The 21863-nt window shown below is 37.4% G+C and overlaps 1 protein-coding gene across 6 annotated transcripts in view; it reads right to left on the bottom strand.

Moving 5' to 3' along the window:
• Positions 1-21863, bottom strand: part of UBR3 (ubiquitin protein ligase E3 component n-recognin 3) — a 207487-nt gene that overhangs the window by 75693 nt on the left and 109931 nt on the right. For all 6 annotated transcript variants that reach the window (XM_073305786.1, XM_073305780.1, XM_073305781.1 and 3 more), the window contains 2 exons: positions 2981-3130; positions 2307-2440 (listed from right to left, as the gene is read on the bottom strand). In XM_073305786.1, the coding sequence (XP_073161887.1) occupies positions 2307-2440; positions 2981-3130 (284 nt within the window). The remainder of the gene's footprint in view (positions 1-2306; positions 2441-2980; positions 3131-21863) is intronic.

Here is a 21863-nt window from a genome sequence, read left to right as displayed (position 1 = left end):
AAGGGTCTAGAGTTGTGGGTTGGTTATTTCTTTTAAATTTTCCCACAGTTGAAAAAACACTATTTCTCTCCCCCCCACACACACACACTCTTTCCATTCTTAAAAATAGCTGCTCAGCCATTTTTCCCTGACTGAGCAAATACACCAAATTTCAGCCAAAAAAGGTAAAACTTTAAGAAAAAAATTAAAATGACCTTCTTTTGTACTATTTAGTATATGGCTTTTGAAACAGTGTTTATGTTGTTCTTCAAGTGGAAGAGTATGGATCCTGTTTTGTATCTTACAAACAATTTTCACAAATAAGTAAAATCATCCTTCCATCTCCTGAAACCTTCTGCAGTGCCTGTCATTACGGGAAGGACACCTACTGCTGAGGGTACAGCTGATCAACAAAAGGATTTCTTATTGCTTAGCTCAGCGGAACAAGCCACTCAGGACACTAACAGATGTTTCTGTTTTTATGCCAATAAGAAATTTAAGGATTTGTTCTTTCATGCAGAGACATTTTTAGCACAGTAGTGATCTAGAAAGTTGAAAGCAGAAACAACTAATCCAACTAATGTCTGAATTGGAAACAGAGTTTTTTAGAGCAGAAAGTATTAAGCCACTGAATCATTATAGTATCTTTTAGATTATTTTACAAACACTCAATGTAGCCTCACAGGAAGGAAGAAATCTGATTGATCATGAAGTTACACTTCCATAAGGTCAAGTTTAAATAAAATACACTTTTAATGAAATCCCCTGATATTTGTATCATGAGAAAAGCATAGAGATTAAGATTATATACATTTTTTAAAAACACTTCACTGGGGAATAACTGTCCACTGCCAGACTAAGACCGACAGTTATATTAACCAAGTTTTGGTTTGTTAACAGGTCTCCTTCTGAGCTTGACAAAAGCAATATATTATTAATTGCAACAGGTCAAAGTAGGTGCATTACTGTCATTCTTTGGTGGGTATCTATAGCACAAGTATATTATGCTAGGGTTGACAAAATAGCATCATGAAATGAAAGGTAACATCTAAATAATATAATGCCAAAAAATTAAAATCTATCTATGGATACTTTTAGTAGAAGATCTGTTTGTTCAGGAAAGTTTTCCTGACGGATTTAAACACCTATATCAAAACAAATCGAGAATTCAAAGCAGACTACTAACCTTCTACTGCATACAAATCAGACAAGCTGCCAGAAATTGGCTGATTTCAGTTTTCTGTTTAGAAACTGAATGTGTTATGAGCACATCATGGGGCTGCCACAAGTCACATTAGAGTTAAGATGGCAGCGACTTTTCTGTTTAAAACCAGAGTTTCAGTGTTCTAAGCTTCATGTGCCTAGTTAGATCAGTTTGAAAACTGGTATGCCAGCAGAGGGCCCAGGGTAGCATTTGTGCTGCAGATCTGGGTTCATTTGATCCCAGGATTCGGAGATGCAACCCTCTCCCCAGCAAATGACCTTTTTTTAAAATTTTCACTCTTTTACAATAATTGTTTGTACAGCGACAAGGATAAAACTATAGGCTGTCTCTACGTAAGTTATCACTGGGCTAGCCCTGCTGAGATATAGTGTTCAGTACCAAGAACCAGCTCCAAAACCTAACAATTAATAAGTTATTAGATATTGGTTTTGGTTTTATGAGGAGGTGAACTGGGCTGCTGGGAGCAAAGCACAGAATGTCACAGCAACTGTGTGCAGAACCCAGGCTGGAGCTGCAACACAGAGAAAGCATACCCAGTCATCCGGGGAAAGTGCAGTTGGCTGGCTATCGAGAACCATGAGTTCAAGTCTCTTCTTGTTTTGATCCCTGTTAATATTTCAGTGTACTCCTATTAACCAGGCATTATATCTTTACCCTCGGTAGACAACTATCATTCTTTCATTCTGCAGAAAAAATAACTGGGGAGGATGAAAAAGGTCACTTCTACCAGAACTGGAAATAGAACTGAGGTCTTTATTATGGCAAACCAAGTCTCATTCCCCTAGCCACACTATCTTTTGAAATGACATCCACTATTCCAGTATTGCAATGATACTGTATGAAAATTTTGCAGAGTTTCCACTGACCTATGCAGAATAACCTGCACAAGGAGAATTAGGCCCTAAATTTAAAAACCAAGGAGCTTATCAAATTTAAATACTTTACACCATTCTTATTTCAATTAATTTTTCAGATGCAGAAATAAAGTCAGGAAAACCAATTCTAAATACACTGAGCACAATTATTATACAACTGGTAATTCAATTCATGTTTTTACACCGCACTTTTAGAGATGATAGTACTGCCCTGTATCAATACTTACATCTTTAAAGTACCGCTGTAATGTTGTAAGCCTAACATCATGTACTGCTGCACATGTATCCGAAGGGTATATTTGCTCCTCTTCACTGGTAGGTAATTTCTTTGGCTCAGTGCTATTGCGACATTGCCCTAAAACTATACATAGAAAAAAGATGAGCAAGAGTAAAATGGACAATGATATATGCCCAATGAAAAAAGATTAAATGAAAATTACCCCAGGAAATTGTAGATATAACCATATTTGTCAGATAAAAAGTTTTGTTTCTGTTGCTAACAGAAATCGTAGGGAAAAATTAAAGAAAAACTACATTGTGAAAATAATACCTTTTGCTCTATGCTCTGATGGAGTAGGTACATACTGCTAGTTTTTACATTTTTCCTTTAATACCAGGTTCCTATGCTCCCATCAGGAGGTTTTCCTTTGGGATTATTCAAGAGGATTTGGAGGATCGGGAGAGTGAACAGGACGAACCTCCTTCTCATCTCCACCCCACAGAAGCGGCTAAGTGTTTAGCTCTTTAAACCTACAGATCTGCATGATGCAAGGACCATCCATATGGAAGCATGTCTCCCTAATCCCCTTGCCCAGGCTCCATGAGGCACCTTAACAGCATGGGGTTTATGTTGTCAAGGACTCCTGGAACACTGGCTCTTCCAATAATCCCCTTTTCATACCTGAAGAGGCTTGTAAAAGCACAACTAGTCCTGTAGGTCGATCTTCAGTGGAAGGGCCACTCTGTCCACAAATAACACAATCATACACAGCCTCAGAAACATGCTGTTCTGATGTGGCTATCTCCATAGCAATATCAGCATCTGGCAATTCTAAGAAAAACAGACAAGTTATGGAATAATTAGGATGCAACAAACATCTTGCATATGGATCCAGATAAAATGTCATTATCCTATTCCCAGATAGGATATCATCAAAAAACACAGACGACTACTTACAACTAACCCTGATACTTCAAGTAGAATGGGTACACATGCAGACTGTGCACTAGAGCCAAAACACTGTAGAAAAGCAAAGAATACTCCCTCACAGAACTGAAGTTTCACTTCAAATTTATAAAGAGCCTTAGCTCTGAGATGCCGGTTTCTTCCACCTACTTCGATTCTACATAAAAAACTCTGAAGAGCAGCGATGAAGGGTGATGAGTGTGAATCCATATCCATTGAAATCAGCTACTGGTAAGTAACCTTTTCTATCTCTAATTAGTGTCAGAATAAATTCTGAAGATCGTGGGAAATCAGCAATAAAAGCACTTTAAGGGGGCGGAGCTGAGGAGAACTAGTTAAATAAAGGTATCAGGACTGATCTGTGAACTGTTTGTACGTGCGTGAATGCACCTCCAGGTAGCAGCCTGGCATATCTCAGGGATGCACACATACCCAAGAAGAGCTGCAGAAATTGCTTTAGAGTCAGTGGGCACTGATAAACCTGCAAGGGCATAACTGGGTTGTATAAAAGTTTGACGTTCCCCCAGATTGTCTTCATACATCACAAACAAATAGGTAGTTTAGAAAATATTTAAGCTTTTATCAAGATAATTTGGGGCCTTTTAACATCTAAACTGTTCAACATGGCTTTCTCCAGTAACAAATGTAATTTAAGGGGAAATACATGTAAATATAGGTTCAGATGGAATGTAGAGAAGACCAAATGTAAAAATATGGAGGTGCAGTCATAAAACCTTTTGCTGCTATGCAACACTATGTAAAGAGTGACAGACATCAGGATCTGGATTTCACAGACTCTCTTAGTGGATATTATTGCTTTTCGGGATATAAAATCAAAACATTTAAAACTTACGTGCCTAATTTTAGGCACCTAAATAAAAGCCTGATTTTCAAAGATGTTCAGCACACGCAACTCCCACTGTGGGATTTGCAGGTGCTCAGCACTTCTGAAAGTCAGGCCACTTATTTAGATGCCTAAATATGAAATTAGGAGTCTACTATACCTCCAAGCTCCTAGGTTTGAAAATCTTGCCTGGAGTTTTTATTGATATAGACAGAAAAATCTCTCCTAGTGGCTTGTTATCAATTTATTAAACTAAATACAAGTGGAGTTTCACACACACGTAGAAAAGTATGGCCATTATTTTATTTTTTTAAAGGAACCTTTTGACTGTCAGAAGTCTGGACAAAAAAAATCCTTGGACAGGAATATGATTCATTGATATGTCTAATAGATTAAATCTGACTAGGCTTAAGGCCAAAACCAGAGAGCCAAAATCTGTCAGAGGCTCTTAATGTCTCCTCTAAATAGGAGGACTAAAAATAGAACTGATAATCCTTACGGGCTTAAAAGTGAAGATTGAGTATCTCCCAGGCAGGCGACCCTATACCAGTTGCTTCAGGGTGTTTGTGATCCACATCTTGCCCTTACAATATGGGCAGAGTTGAAACACAGAGTTTTTTCTGTTTTGTTTTTAACTGGACTCGGCCATGGGAGATGGATTTACAGAGGGGGAGAGATCTTCACACCTGCTCCAGCCCCTTTACGCAAGCTAAAAGGGCCAGAGCAGCATAAAGGGGGCCAAAAAGCCCTGGCTGCAGCTGGCACAGACACTGCTTATGACAGCTATAAGGCTGCCTTATATGGACACCATTTCAAGCTGGGAGCAGGAGGCGCATGTTCAGGGCAGGGCAGGATCACGCAGAGTAGTGGAGATTCCATGCAGCGCTACTGCCCATCAGGCAGCTCCCAGGGCTATCTAAGGTCAGCTGAAAGTTTCTTGAGGTCCCAAAGCAGCCCATTATTGGGAGGGCACAAAGCTGACGTAAAGCCCCTTTAGCCAGTCCCTGGGCAGCTAGTTTTGTACTGCGCCTCTTACATGTGCAGCACTGAATCTCACACAGGGACTCTAAATGAAAGCAAAGACTAACTGGACCTGATGACATCAACAGGACTGAGACAACAACGCACCTCCAACTCCAACATTTCAGTAAATTAACAATGCTAACTCTATACAAACGAGAGCTGGAGTTTTGAAATTGGAAAATAAAAACAGCCAAACGTAACAGCAGGAGAAGGAGAAAGAATTCTGAACTCATTTCTCCATAGACTGGAAAGGGGGGAAAAATGAAAGAGAGAGAGAGGTCTTGAGAAAACAGCATCTTAACATCTTGCACTGAACATTTACTACTGCACAGAACCATGAATGCTGCTCCAATGGTCATTAATCTTCTAGAGGGTTCAAACTTCAATGTAAAGGGCTCACATGCACCCAGAAGAGCAAACTTGTACTGACACTATTTGAAGGATAGCATGAAATTCTTCCTTAAACGGAACAAGTATGCAAAAACATGGCTATGAATTGTTTCAAAAAACCTTAAAGCTAAAACTAACCTGGACTTTAATCTTCCTCACTGAAATATGGAATTGCTGATCTAATCATTGTACAACAAAAATTTTTAAGTCATGAGGAAGAAAGCATTTTTACAGAGTGTTGATGAGATTTTCAGTAAGCCAAAACCTGGCTGCCTCTTTGGTTTTCCTTGTATATCTCTGGAACTCAAATGGAGGCCTGATGATTATTCTAACCTTCCTCCCCTCTCCCTCAGTAACATCAAGTCCTTTTGCTGATCACAGATTGAACAGAGCTATTTTCAGAGTTTAACAATATTCTCAGTGGCCTACAGAGTATGGTGGATCTGTGTAACAGAAGGTGAAACAAGCATATCTGCAAAAATTACAAGCTACATTTTTCAATAGATACTGCTTAAAAACAGAAATGTTTATTATTTAAAAGTGCTCCAAGGATAGTGACCCATCCACCATCCACCATCAAGCAATAAACAAAAACAAAACTGTCCTTTTGCATTCTAAGTATTAGTGTAGGCCACTCAACTGAAATGTCTGAAGTATGACAGTGGTCACAAATAGTGTCTATTATAGTAAAGGTTGCAAGACAGTTTTCACCATAACTCTGTTTTCACTTGCTCATAACTTCCTCATGAAATTCAGATTTGGACTGCATTTTCCATGCTTAGTCTCTTCCCACAGATGATGGTGGAAGTTTGAAGTCATTTTTGAGTTATGGGAAAGTAAAACAAAAACAAAACAACACAACACACTTTTGCGTTGTAAAAGAAAAGTTAACCATTCAGCAAAAACAGCCAAATATAAAGTTGATAGTTGGCATCTAAAAAGTCCTTACTGAAGAAGCTTTTGCTTGGAGTAAGGTTTAAAAACATGGTTTTAATATAAGTATTTATAAACGTTTAAAAATAGCATACTGATCCTGCTTTCATACAGTATTCTAATCTATAAAGTTTCTTGGGTTCCTACACCATGCTCAATGCTATAGTATCTGAGCCTTCCAGTAGCGTAACTAACATCTGTCACATTCTCTCATTTTCTTGCCAGCAGAAGGAAACACGTGCAGTGGAGCATTTTTTCTTTTCTTTTACTTTTTCAAAATATATTATAGTGTACACACACAACACACACATTTACATATTTCTATGTTTGTTAGAGAAATCAAGGTCATAGAAGAGTGCCTGGCACTTAGAGTAGAAGGTAGTGGTGGTTATGGTTATGGTGTGATGGTTATAAGTTCCTGTGGTCAACTTGATGGTAATGGTATGGTTGCACGGATAAAGAATAGGTAGAGGTGTGTGTCATCTGCATACTGCTGGCATGTTAGTCCATGTCAGTTCCTTTAGTGGATGCATGCAGATGTTGAGAGGACTGGAGAGAGAATCAGTCCCTGTGGGACTCCATAAGTGAGAGAGGCCCAGTTGTGAAGGTGTAATTTCCCATCACTGCTCATTGGGTGCATCCCTCCAAGAAGCACTCAAACTATTTTAGCCCAGGACCAGTCTCCTCTCTCAGGTGAGAAAATTCACAACATGTAAATACAGAATGCAAGTGAAGTTTACATATCTTGCTTTAGGCACACATATTTAGAAATATCAGTATTTAGAATAGGATTGCTTAGAAGCGTAAACAGCAATAAAACCATTTTCATTAAGGTGGCTTTCTAACAGCACTAAAATCAGTACAAGTTACAGGATGGAAAAAACCATCATTTCCAAAATGATATTACTTTAATAGGTATTCATTCCACAATCATTCATTTTAATGTTAAATGAAAATGATAACCTTCAATATTTATATTCTTGAACACAGCAGTTCCACCTGAGGTGTTTATATTAATTTGGCTGTACCATTTCTCTAGCAGCAAAATAATGATAAAAATTATATTTAGTCTAGTCACATAATGTAATCATTGAAATCATTCTTATAATTATCAAACGACCTTTCTGTTCATTTGTAAATTATGCCCCCAGTTCTATTGATTTCCAGGTTGGTTTTCTTCCCTTCTTCATCTTTTTGATGGATGTACCATGAACTATCAGTTCTGAAGTACAAAAGGAAGGCTCATGATTCCTTCCTACTGTATTCTGAAATGACTTTGTATTACTTTTTACTTAAACTTAAATATCTGAATTTCCTCCCAAAAACCATGGGAGGGGGGTGAGGGGGTGAGAGAACCTGGATTTGTGCAGGAAATGGCCCAACTTGATTATCATGCACATTGTGTAAAGAGTTGTCACTTTGGATGGGCTATCACCAGCAGGAGAGTGAATTTGTGTGGGGGGGTGGAGGGTGAGAAAACCTGGATTTGTGCTGGAAATGGCCCAACCTGATGATCACTTTAGATAAGCTATTACCAGCAGGACAGTGGGGTGGGACGAGGTATTGTTTCATATTCTCTGTGTGTATATAAAATCTGCTGCAGTTTCCACGGTACGCATCCGATGAAGTGAGCTGTAGCTCACGAAAGCTCATGCTCAAATAAATTGGTTAGTCTCTACGGTGCCACAAGTACTCCTTTTCTTTTTGCGAATACAGACTAACACGGCTGTTACTCTGAAACCTGTCATTCAGTATCTGGTTATTTGTTTCTTTAAAAGTGACTTTCTCAGAGTGAAGACTGTCTGAAGTGTGCAATAATATTTACTTCATACAACAGACGGACCTTCTTGACACGATTTGGGATATCACACAAACGGTTATCAGCAAACATAGAGGTAACCACTTTCCTCCAGGAAAGCTGAGGATATGATAATCCTCCCAACAGCAGTTGTATTTTAGAACTTTGCTAAAGGAAGAGGTGAAAATAGCACACCCGTAAGTGAAATTACAACTCTTGTCAGTCACCAAGCACCACCCTGGGAAACAGAATAGCACATTCAGAACTGGTGTTTATTGTCATAATACCCAGTACACCAATTCATAAGTCAGATATTTATCAAACGTCCATAAAGAGTGTGGTGTGAAAGGTAGCTCACCTCCCATTAATCTCTAATTTATACAAAAAATAGTATAAACATTTCCAACTCTAAATGCAGCTTAAAACACCTACTGTATAAAAATAAATCATCAATTGTCACAAAAGGAAGATATTTTAAGTTGTCAGGAGCTAAAATTACAATGGGAAAGGAGGCCACAATATGCTGATTATTAATTTGTATATGCACTTAATGAATATCATTGCAATATGATTTTTCCATATATTAGCAGAGAGCTAAATCACTTTATGAAAAACAGTTTCCTTGCAATCCTTATTAGCCTATGGTTATTAAAATTGTGCAAACATTTATCACCATCTAGTGGCAGCCTGATGAAATGAAAAGCGAACTATATAAATTTCAAATATTTTTCCCCCACTCTGAAATTCAAAGTACTCTATTATACATTAGCTATCAGAGAAAGTGTGTGACACATCTGTTATCATAAGGGGGAAGCAGCAACACTAAAGTTATTTTTAATTTTCAATATTTTCGGTGCCATTCTAAACAATGGCTGACTGGCCAGGGCTTTTGGGGTTGTTTTAGATTCTTTTGGTTGTTGTTGTTTTACAATATCCCTCATCTCCTAAAGCCAGAGGTGTGTGGAAAGGAAATAAGCGAAGTGTTCCTGCTTTCTCAATACTGTCAGCTTTAAAAAAAATATCACTTTTCAAACAGCACATACTGGCACATCCCAGATGTAACCTATATTGTTCACAGCTCTTGTATAATGTGTGCTATCAACCTCTGTGTTAGTTTGGTGTAAGCAGGTTTTTTGCCTTTTCAGCTAATACTTTTCAAGACACTTATTGCATTCTGCTTGTCAGTCATGATGACGGATGCAATTTCGATTGCCCCAGTTTCTGAGAAATGGTCAGCCTTGTCTCTTCATTTTTAACTCTTCCAGTGAATTAAAACCACGTAAGACTATCTAATATGAGAGCATTTTCGCCTTTTATTACTTCCTTCAAAGTTCTCAATTCCCTAACATGCAATTTTTAATATAAACAGGAAATTAAAATAGTCTAGATTAGCAGTATTTGTTCAACAATTTTCAGCAATATACTGTAACACAAAGAAAGTTATGCATTTGATTTATTTAGGCTCTGCTTCCCTCCGATTAGCACAAAAATCAGCCAGATGAATTAGTGCACAATTTGGATGTCAGGGTTCAGGCAGATTGTTGAAAAATATATATATATTTGCACATTGCATGAACATAACAAAAATATTTTACTCCAGGGTTCGCGCATTTTACAGTTGCTTGCAGGGACAAGTGTCAACATCTGGTACTTGTATTCACACTATGATAATCTATTTCTCAATAAAATTTGTCTTTAAAAAATGAAAATAAAACTAGCATAAATTTCAAATGTAAAATATAGATATTACTTTAAAAAATTTCAGAGCCACAGCTTCAAGACACGGTGATGTGTGCCAACATTGTTTCTTACTTCCTCATTGCATGTGGGGAACAGGATCAAAAACACATTTGCCTGGATTTAAGAATGCAAATGACCAAAAGTAGGCTTACTCCATAAACTTTTAGATGTGATGCAGGGCTCTTTTAGCCACTATTTAAAAAAATAAAATAAAATAAAAAAGAATTAAATACAATGGGGCTAGATCTTTGAATCCAGAAGACTACTTACTATTCAAATGAGAAGGCAATTTCCTGACTGACACTGAAGGAAAAACGGGTGAGGATACAAAACCTCAATAGTAATCATTAAACCAAGACAAGATTTTTGTTTAAACAGACAAGACCGTACTTAGGGTTGCTGGTTCAGGCTAAATTAATTGTCCCAGTTAGCCTCTGAGCTGAAGTCAAGTTTTCTGCTAAAAAAGCATCATCTATGTAAGCTCCACACACTGTACTTATGGTTTCTGAGAGTGTACTGTCCAAGAACAAAATTCACAAATACTGTTCCATTAGCCTAAAACTCCAAAGAATTAACCCAGGTTACACATATTTACATTTGAAGAAAAGAGAGGTGTATTTATTGGTGACACAGTAGTTGCAGGTAATTAAGCATGCCTTTTGCAGTTAACTAACCAGATAAAAGTAATTTTGGGTCTCTGCCAGAAGGACATTTTTTAAAGTATACCATCAACTTCTGGCTTTACAATACTGTTATAAGATGACAATATAGTAACAAACCTGGGACCACAATCTTAAAATAAACATAAGGAGGAGGAAAGTGTAGCTTGCTTGGTAGAAAGGAGGGTTAGAAGAATATTCTGAGGGGGATTAGGAGAACTGAAAGGATTTTGGTAGTTTGGAAGAGCAAATTCAGGCTGTGGCTTATATCACAGAACAGAGTTTTGCAACTGGAAAGAGGATGGGCACAGGGTGCATGACTGGAACAGGATGCTGACGGTGAACTGAAAAGAGCCATATCACTAGCGGTGAGGGAGGTTTAGGACGCCTGGCAATAAGTGGGTGCGTATTCCTATGTTCCTTCTTGCCCCAGCCTTTCCGTTTTCCCACTTCCTCTCTATTGAGCAACCTACCCTCTCACTACCTTAATTCTAATCACATGCTCCCAGCTGAACTTGTGCTGCATCCAGACAACCACGTTTCTCACTCAAGACACTGGAGATCAATAGAGATTCCTCCCCACAACCCTACCGCCAAAACACATTACTACTATATCTTATGAATGTGCAATAAGGACTGTGGTACTCAAACGGTTCAGAAGTACTTGGATTTCAGTTATCCATTTTGGATTTCACTTGGAGGTCGTTCACTCAGATGCAATAAAACTCAGGGTTTTACGACAGATGGAATTTATATGCAAGTTTAATATTCAGTATACTTTTTGACACCATACCTATTTGTTTTAATGTATAAATAGTGAAAATAATAATGCAGAAATGTCTTGTGTAGTCTGTCATAAGTTATTCATGCCTTGTTAGACATTTATAATTTTTTTTTTATATAATATTCAATTGAGTTGACTGGTTTCTCTCTCTAGTATTTAGGTAATTTTATTTTAATTCTACCAGTGATGTTCTCTTTTCCTTCCTATCATTTTTTAGCTGTAGTTGAGGAGTTGAAGATCATTAGTGAATTAGATGGGATCTAGTTAATTCATTCCTTCTTCCATGGAACCACAGTTGTATAACTTCACAAGGCTTATATTGTAAGGTGAGCAATGGTTTGGTTATTTCCTTGTAGTAGTAGCTACTCCTGTTGAAGTGAGTTGATGAACTGTATGTTCACTGACAATATTTTGTTTAAAAAGTTTTAAGTAGTTATTTATTTGGAGTTTTTGTTGAAGTGCTGTGCCTCCTTACCCAAATCCTTTATATTAGTCAATGACTGTAAAGTGCTGTAAATAAGAAATATATAGAGAATCTTAGCTTTGAATAATTTTAAAAATATGTGAACTGACATTTTCTAGCTTCTAGGATGGTATTAAAACAATGTTGGCTACATAAAAAGCAAGTGTCTAGGTACTTTTAAATCTGAAAATTATTCTTTACATTCATCATCATTTTCTTTGGGTGCCTGTAATATATTAAGCATAAAATATCTCCTATTATCATCAACAAGACTTCATTTGAAACAAGGTAAGCTGTACCAAATTAACTGAAATACATTTCGAAGGACAGAAAGTAAGTGAGCTGTAGCTCACGAAAGCTTATGCTCAAATAAATTGGTTAGTCTCTAAGGTGCCACAAGTACTCCTTTTAATTTAACTCTGAAGCCACTGTTTGTTTCTCATATAGCAAACTGCATTGTTAACCCAATAGTGAAAACATTTGCTACAGGGTTTGAATCATTCACCAACTAGAATGGCACTGACTGCACATATCAAGAAGACAATATGGTTAGTTTGTAGGCTAAGGGCAATTTGCTCTTTCTGAGCAACTGAAATTTTTGCAAGCCATTTGCAAAGAGATACTGGTGTCAAGCCCTTAGGCAGTTTACCCTTCCTCCCTTTGAAAAGCACTTTCTAACAACAAGGAAGGAAGGAAAAACAATGATTTAAGGGGGAAAATGGGATTATAAATAATTTGCTTCTCAATTCCAAGCTGTTTAAAGGGGCTTCTTCATCCTATTCTGAATATGAAAAAATATATTTATGTTCTAACCAGACAAAAATAAAAATATTCCTCCCACAGGACAAAGAAATCTTGTCTTGAATTCTGTATGTATAGACAAGACAGCATTGTTCTCTGTAGCATTCCAGTGCTGAATTCTATGGCAAACTGGACATTTTGCAGTAGCTTCAACTAAATTTAAATAACCCAAGTACTTTATATTCAATACAACAAATAAATACAAGCTAAAAATAGGACAAAGAAGAACAAATAAGGAGAGCACGGAGAAAAGAAGAAATAAAACCTTAGGTGCTCACCAAATTTCACCTCTGATCATAACTAGTCATATTCTTTACGGAAGGAGTCTGTAACATGAAACATCTAACACACCCTTGTAGTTTATTAATAAAATTAAGTTACATATTCCTTGGTTTATTTTTATATTCAAGTGCTAGGGTACACCTCCATGTTTTCAGTTTGCATCAGCTTTTTTTTTTTTAAACATATACGCACTGTAGTAGTTGCTGATGAAAAGCTGGAGGTCTTGGCAGCTGTGAAGGTGACATTTAAGGATATTAACACCCAGGAGGGAAATTGTGTGAAGCAGGAACCAACCAAAAGGTGATTGTGCTTTATGCAATTGACAAGAAATGCATCTCACCCCTGCTCTCCTTCTAGTGCAAGGTCAGAGATGATATTTTTGTTTGTGCTTGATCGCGCAGTTCCCTAGGCCAGCAACCTTTGACAAGAACTTACTGCCTCCACTGCAACCAGCAGTCATGGATAAGCATATTAGCTAGATGTTTTTGCTAAAATTTTAGCTAAAATGAAGTAGCTAAAAATGGTTGATTAAACTGAACAGTGCAAACATCTCAGAGCATTTGGATTCAGGCTCTCTGCAGCCTCAGGCAGACAACACAGCAGCAGTTTACATTTCGTTCACATTTGGAAATGTAAATGTCTAGAAATGTAATTAAGAGCAAAAGATTCTTTTAGAGGCAGTTTAGGTTATAGATTCTGAGACAAATTCCAGGACTGCAGCATCGTGGACCTGTGTACAAATCAATTGTACAGAATTCTAAAATCCAGTCCTGGTAATTAAAAAGGTTAGCCTTTAACCATACTATTTTAATATAGCACCAGCCATATGTTTTCTGTCACGGTGAAGTTTTTCAATTTGTGGAAAGGATGAAAACGGCTCTCGTCAGAATGTAATTCAGAATGGAAAAAAATCAATGTTTTTAAAATCTCATAATAAAATGGCATCAGGAACTTCTGTGTTTTGACTGATCTAATATAGTCATGATTCTATCCTTGCACACGACTATTTGGGAATCCTTTTGTTTACTGAAGCATGCTATCACTGACACCAAACATGTAACTTACTGTTCAGTCAAAATGCAGGTTTTCAACACCATCTCAGTACATCTCTTGTTTTTCTTCCCTTCTGTCCACAGTTCTCTGGTAGATGTTTTATTGTTCTCCTACTCCTTTCAAACTCATTCACTCTGCTCACCTAAAACCTTCCTTCTCATTGCCCTTGGTTGCAGGCCCTTCTTTTCCAGTTATTTAAACCTTCTTCCCCTGACATTTTTGCCACCTACATCCAACAGGTTTCTCAGCTTCTCCAGTGCTGTTAGGCAAGAGCCACTCCTGGCTGACAGGTGTCACTTCAATAAGAAAGCAGCTGATGCTTAAGACCAGCGGTACTTGGGGTTAGTTTGTTGGAATTTTTTAAGCACCCCTGCACAGAGGCACTACAAAGATGGGGATGTTAGGAAGCCAAGTTGGGGAAGAAGTGAATAAGACAAGGGAGGGAGACAAGGGAAAAAGAAGAGGTTAAGTTATTCTAGCAGAGAAAACAAAAAAATTATCAGCTATTGACAGTTAGGAAAAAGGTATTTTGTATTTTTTTAAATTACCTTAATTTTGAATCTGGAAATATTTCTCTTGGCATAAAAATTATATGGTCTGTTCTGTACTTTCCCTTGCCCCGAAGACCTCACTCACACCTTTCTGCTGTCTTGCTCACTCTTGCTATTCTTCCCCAGTTTGAGAGAGAGACAGGCAAACACCCCTACCCACACTTCCTGGCTCATGCTACTCATTCTCCAGAGTCCTTTTACTCTCTGCCTACATCCAGTTTGGCTCAAGAGGTATCGCAGGGCCACATCTTTCCTAGCCCTAGAGAAACATCTCAGTGCTTTCTCCTTATGAGACTTTCAGTACTGACTGAGATTCAGTATCCAGCAGATACTGATAACCACATTCGATATTCAAGAAATTCAGAAAGCCTGGAATTATCACATCCCTTTTCTGAATATTGTATATCTCCACACAGTTGAAAAATACTAGTACTGTATATGTATTTCCGGTCAAAACTAACACACACAAACTTGGACACTGTCTATATTATACTCAGTTTAAGGCATCAATCCTCCAAAGACTTATATGCATGCTTAACTTTGATGGGGTCCCACTGAAATCAAGGAGATTACTCACAAAGAAAGTTAGGCACCTGCTTAAGTCTTTGTAGGAATGGTTCCTAAGCATATGTCTTTACTAGCAATGTTAACAAAAGCTCTCCCAGCACTGTAAAAAACCCACCCCCATGAGGGGGGTGGCTCCCAGGGCTGGTGCACTGTCTACACTACTATTTTACAGCGCTGAAACTTGCAGCATTCAGGGGGGTGTTTTTTCACACCCCTGCGTGAGAAAGTTTCAGCACTGTAAAGTGACAGTGTAGACAAAACAGCAGGTGAATAAAACAAAAACAGGAAGAACAAGGTAACAATGAGATGATAATGGTCAGCATGATGATAATGCCCCATCTCAGTCAATCATGTTTTTCTTGCATGATTTCTCTGAGGTCATAAACCTAGTAGTTCTCCAGTCAATCATTCGGAGTTTCAGGAAAGAATAAGTAGAAAAGATATAAAATTTCTCAAATAAAATAAAAAATTCTTTAAAAATCAATATTAGGCCTCCCTTAAAAGTCATAACACTTAAAGAGAATATTTTCCTCTTCCTTTGCAGTTCATCCTCAAGATGAGCTGAAAATGTCTATCTTTTCTATACCACACAATTCGTTTGGAATTGCTGGAAACTGTGTCAGGTTTTCTTCATGCCATGGTTTGGGAGTGAAATATCAAAGTGAAATTTCAGTACATTACTTTCTGATGCCAATTTCTCTGCACCTCTAGCTCTGGAAAACATGCTAACCTTATTAAGTCAACATAACAGCTACATAGTTCAGCTTGCACACAAAACTTTTGTCTGTCTTCCTGAAATCTAGTGTCATTTCAACACAGTCTATGCCCAGAAGATAGTCAAAGTACTTCAGAGAGGTGCTAGTGACAGAACCATCCAGCAATACAGTACAGGAGGGCTGCTTTAGAACTATGGGGGATTCTCTGATTATCACCAACTAGAAAGTTCTTGTGGATTTTTTTAAAGGGTTCCATCGTGTCCTCAGATTTCTGTGTATCCAAAATTATTAAATAAATTGACTATAACCCTGTGTAACTATAGGAAATAAAGTTTACACTAAATATTACTGAAGGACAAAGAAAGCATTTAAATCTGTGACTGATATCCTCGGTGGTGCAAAGCATCCACTATTCCCATGCATTTCAACGGGAGCTGGGGTTGCTCAGCACCACTCAGGGTTTGGCTCTGTATCAACATAACTGAGTGCCCCAAGCTAACAAAATCCCAACATACACTTCCTCCTAGTATAAACTTTAACCAATTTGATAAACATCTGGTGCTTTGTTTTATTATAGAATTTAACAGTGACCTTGCTGACATTATATTTCATTCTGTATTCTCCTGAGTTTAGGTGCATGAGATTCAGAAATCAAAGAGTTAGTTAAAGGTGTCTAAACATGCTAAATACAGTTTACAATGCTAACTGTAGGCAGCATTCCTCCAGCTGAATATTATGTGTCAAGGTGGTCCCCTAGCATCAAAGCATCTATTAACACACTAATATCTTTTGCCCTGACCCAGCATGTGTGCTCTCAGGAGACCAGTAAAAACTAATTTATTTTTCTAACTGGCTTCAGAAGATTGAGTGTTAGGAAATGTGTGTCACCTTGCTTTAAAAATGTGCACTTTTTTCCCTGTGCTAAGGAGCATTGCTTCAAGGACTGAAAGATGTCCTGCTGAGAATCACAGCATATTAGGAAAGAACTGAGTAAGCATTGATAATTCACATTTGTCAAGAGGCATTGCCATATAAATTTAATTGAGTACTCCAAAGATGATAAAACTATTAAAGGAACACAAGATATTTAACATTCCTAATAAAATAAATGATAAAATTATGTAATATGTCAAGTTCAAGACAAAGGTATATTTGAGACAATAGTTTAGAAGTTTGCCTGGAACAGTTTTTACCAATTCACTTAAGAGTTCATTCAATTATTTACAAGTATCTATACAATTTATTAGAAGACATTATTAATTTGAAGAAGAGGACTTGAGCTTTGCTAATTAGTTTGTAGGACATTAAATATCCCAAATTCTTGTGTGACATGGATGCAACATTGTAACTTTACGACACTGCACTGCTATGGAGTGGCAATGACAAAGCCTAATGTCATCACATGACAACTTCGTTTTAAGAGAAAGTTTTAAAAGTAGCAATTTGGGGGGGGGGGCGCGTTACAAGGCTCAGGAGATTACATCAGACACCATATTGCCAGCTTTACTCTGCAACGTGACTATACAAAGATAGTTGTTTGCCGTGTTGTTGTAGCAATGTTGTTCCCAGGATATGAAAAAGACAAGGTATGTGAGGTAATCTTTTATTGCACCAACTTCTGTTGCTAAAAGAGACAAGTTTTTGAGCTCCACAGACCTGAAGAAGAGTTCTGTGGAGCTGAAAAGCTTGTCTCTTTCACAAACTGATGTTGGTCCAATAAAAGATATTACCCCATCCACCCTGTCTCTCTCATATAAAAATTACTTTCTTAATCAATAGATCTTCTCCTTGAGTATATTCAGAATTGTATCTGCTTACTTTAGTGGCATATATATTACATATATTGCTGTAAATCCTGCAGAATCCATACTATTGTTAAAACAGAGTAAGCTGGACTCTATTCTTTCTTGTGCATGAATACAAATGTTTACTAAGTTTCATTCAATTACATCTAGGCAACCAAATGGCAATACTGTTGCATAGGTATCAATGGGAGTATAATTAGAAGACAATGAGGAATATAAAAACGCAACTGAAGGCCTAAATAATACGCAGAACTTCTGTTACTGGTGATTACATACAAGAAAGAAAGAGCTCTGAGCTCTCTCAATCAAAACTGAGTTTGCAAGGTTGCAGTTAAAAGATTCATTTGAATTGTAAAATAAGCACATTTAATATTAAAACACAAGCATGGAAAGTCATGCCATTTGTATTAACACAGGAAGCCCTCTGAAGATCAGACTGTGTCTGTGTTTCACTGTGCAGTATAGTTGTAGCCATGTTGTTCCCAGGATATTAGAGAGACAAGACAGGTGAGGTTTTTAATCTTTTATTGGACAAACTTCTCTTGATGAAAGGGACAAGCTTTCAAGTACTCTGGAAACTGTAAAAGATTTGTGTTTAAAGAGATACCATTCCCTATCCTCTGTCATGTTTATCACTGTCTACCCACATTTACTCTAAAAGAGAATGATCATACTGTAATACAAACAATACAACACATACTGAATGTAGCAATTTCCATTTTCAAATAACTGTACACAAAATCAAATTAATTAATTCTCACATCTCCCCAGTGGAATAAGCGTCCTCATTTTACAGGTGGGGAAACTGAAGCTTAAACGTTAACTACTTCCCAAACCACACCAAGGAAGTCAGTGACAGCTGGGGAGGTCTTAGCTCCCTGTAATAGACTCTGACCATGACTAACACGACAAAAACATATTCATAAAATTTAAAACAGACTGGTTGCCAAATAATCCAACTGTGATACTGCTGATAAGCAAGACCACAGTACAGATATTTGAGAACATAAAGTATTTTGATTAGGTTTGGTTTTAGTATTAACATATTGTTTTCCAAATAGAACAACACATTCTATAACAGCAATACACTACAGGGTGTTGCCATTTAATAGCATTGCTTCTGTGGGTATGTCTACACAGCAAAAGCCATGCACAGACTAGCCAACTGAATTCAGCTAGTGAACGTAACAACAGCAAGGAATACAGCACAGCACAGCAGATTTCAGCGTGGATAGTAGAAACCTAGCACAAACCCTGGGTACGTCCTCTGCTCACTAACCCACTCTGAGGCCTGTACCATGCTGTCTTTACTGCTACTGTTAGCCACAGTAGCTGGATTCAAATGAGATCAGGTAGGATAGACTATGCACAGCTTTTGCTGTGTAGACATACCCTATATTGAGTAAACACATGCAGAATTTAGTCTTGCAGCCCACTTTAGACAGATGCCTGACTAGTACTTAAATATCGTATCTTTTTCGTTAAATATTTCTAATAGCTGTTCCTGCAAAGTTTACAGCGATTTGCTGTTAACTAAAGAAGGTTAAAGAAATGCGTTCACTTTGTTCAACATGCTCTACTTTAACTAGGAATATTCCATTTCAATATTAAATTATTACAAGATGATGGAATGCAAATTTCTTCTGTGTGCATATTTTAATTTAAATCAGAATACAAAAGCTATTTTATGTTGGACAAAACTGCAAATTACATATACCATATTCTCAGTAAATAACCAGACTTGGGGAAATGGCAGAGTAGCCTGGAAGGTGCACAGAAAAAAAAGTAAGCTGCATAATGTTTCTGTTTTCATCTATTAACACAATGCTTGGAGGTTGGAACTGTATTAAGATGTCACCAAGAAATGTCTGCACTCGTAATAATCATTTTAAAGTGGAGTCCATTAAATTGATGCTATGTACTACTGTGGCATACTAACATCATTAGTAACAAAAACACATTTTCATGCTAAGAAGGGTACTTAAAATTATTCACTAATTAAAGTAGGAAGCAAATACATATTTATTTTAAAAAGTTACTAAACTGTTCTAATTTGCATGCCCAGAAACCTTTTATGCATAGACCTAAGCACAACGACCTAGGTTTGTCTGTATAGATGTTAAAAATTCTATGGAATTTTTCCAAAGAGTTAGATTCACCTACATAATCTTGGTAAAAGCTGCATTCTTACTAACACACATCCTCTCTCATGTACAGTGGGTCTAGCCACCATTCCTGGATTCTGGGCAGGACCGTAACTATTTGGTCATATGATACCTGGATGGGGAGTAGACTGTGCTCAACCAATATTACAGAGGCTGGAAGCAAAGTCAGGCAAGTGGTGTCACATATATGCACGCACTCATATGGCCAAGGAGCCCCAGACACACAAGCACAGTCATCACCAGTCTTATGCACTGGCCATTCTCTACTGACTGAGGCAACCGGAACCTGTCCTCTGTCATGAAAATATTTACCAAACTGGAATCAAGTTGAGCTTCTATGAACTTTGTTGTCTGTGATGGTGCAAGAGACAACATCTCATAGCCCTGGTCTACACTGGGGGGTGGGGGGGGAAAGGGGGCGAAATCGATCTAAGTTACATAACTGGGGCACATAACTTACGAGGAGAGGCTGAGGGAACTGGGATTATTTAGTCTGCAGAAGAGAAGAACGAGGGGGGATTTGATAGCAGCCTTCAACTACCTGAAGGGGGGGTTCCAAAGAGGATGGAGCTGGGCTGTTCTCTGTAGGGGCAGATGACAGAACAAGAAGCAATGGTCTCAAGTTGCAGTGCGGGAGGTCTCGGTTGGATATTAGGAAAAACTACTTCAGCAGGAGAGCGGTGAAGCACTGGAATGGCTTACCTACGGAGGTAGTGGAATCTCCATTCTTAGAGATTTTGAAGGCCCAGCGTGACAAAGCCCTGGCTGGGATGATTTAGTTGGGGTTGGTCCTGCTTTGAGCAGGGAGTTGGATTTCCTGAGGTCTCTTCCAACCCTAATGGTCTCCTGAGGTCTCTTCCAACCCTAATCTTCTATGATTCTACAATTCCAGAATCTATCATAGGTAGAATGCATACTCACATGTACAAAGAAATGAAACATCTCCTTTATTATATCTTCAAAGAATTCCATTAACCTTTCATTTCAAATTGCCATTCAAAGTTAATCTTGTTTTTAAAGTAATCCATAAACATATTTCAGCACATTCTACAGGTTTTGTTTTGCCCTACTTTCGCCAAGTGCGCTGTCCCTTCACAGAATCTCAACCTAGTTGGTAAAAGACTCTTTTTGGTGACCCTTGCCATCTGGAACAGCCTTCCTGTATCTCTACTCCATTAATAAAACATCTAAAGCACCTTCAAATATAATATGAAACTATTTCCTCTATTACATCCTGTACCCCTCTACTATTTTTTTAAATCTTGTAACCACAATATTTAATTCTAAAAATTGTTCGGGTTATAGTGTGTATGACCATCACCGTATAAGATAAAAGTTCTGCTTAAATAGGGTGGATTGATTTAAATTACAATTATTTAAATCACTCATTTTAATCATGACTTAAATCAGCAAGCAGGAAACCTTAGTTTAAATCACTGGTTTTATCTTGGTTTGCATTTGTGCTTTTTAGTTATTTTCCTTATTAAAGGTTAGTTTTCATCAATTGGTATAACCATTAAAACATGTGAATTTGCAACCAAAGACAGCCTTTACACTAAATTTGACCTACTTTTTGATAGCCTGGAGGATATACTATATCTATACTAATTTATTTAAGCAATTACATAACTTAATATACATTTATTCAGAGTCTTAAATTTTTATATTATGTTAAAAAATGGTGACTGGCCCATTTCTTATTAACTAGATGATAGGGTTTTTTGTCAATCTGTATTTGGGTAGAAATTGGAAATCCATTAAAAATTTACAACAGCAGTTGTTTTCAAATTGTTTTCATTAGTTAAATAAAACTACCTTAAATGTGCTTGATACCTAAGAAAAAAACATCAAAATACTTTTTGCACTTAAACTGATTTTTAAAATAAAGGATTAACTTCAGTTACTCAATTGATATTGTTTCCAGTTATCATAAGCCAGATTTTTTTAAAGGTATTTAGATGCTTAAAGATGCAAAATAACTGCCTAGTGAGATTTTCAAACTTTAACAGGTTAGGTGGCTAACT

Source organism: Lepidochelys kempii, chromosome 11 (assembly GCF_965140265.1).
Source record: "Lepidochelys kempii isolate rLepKem1 chromosome 11, rLepKem1.hap2, whole genome shotgun sequence".
Taxonomy (NCBI): domain Eukaryota; kingdom Metazoa; phylum Chordata; order Testudines; family Cheloniidae; genus Lepidochelys; species Lepidochelys kempii.
This window is presented reverse-complemented; position numbering and strand designations above follow the sequence as displayed.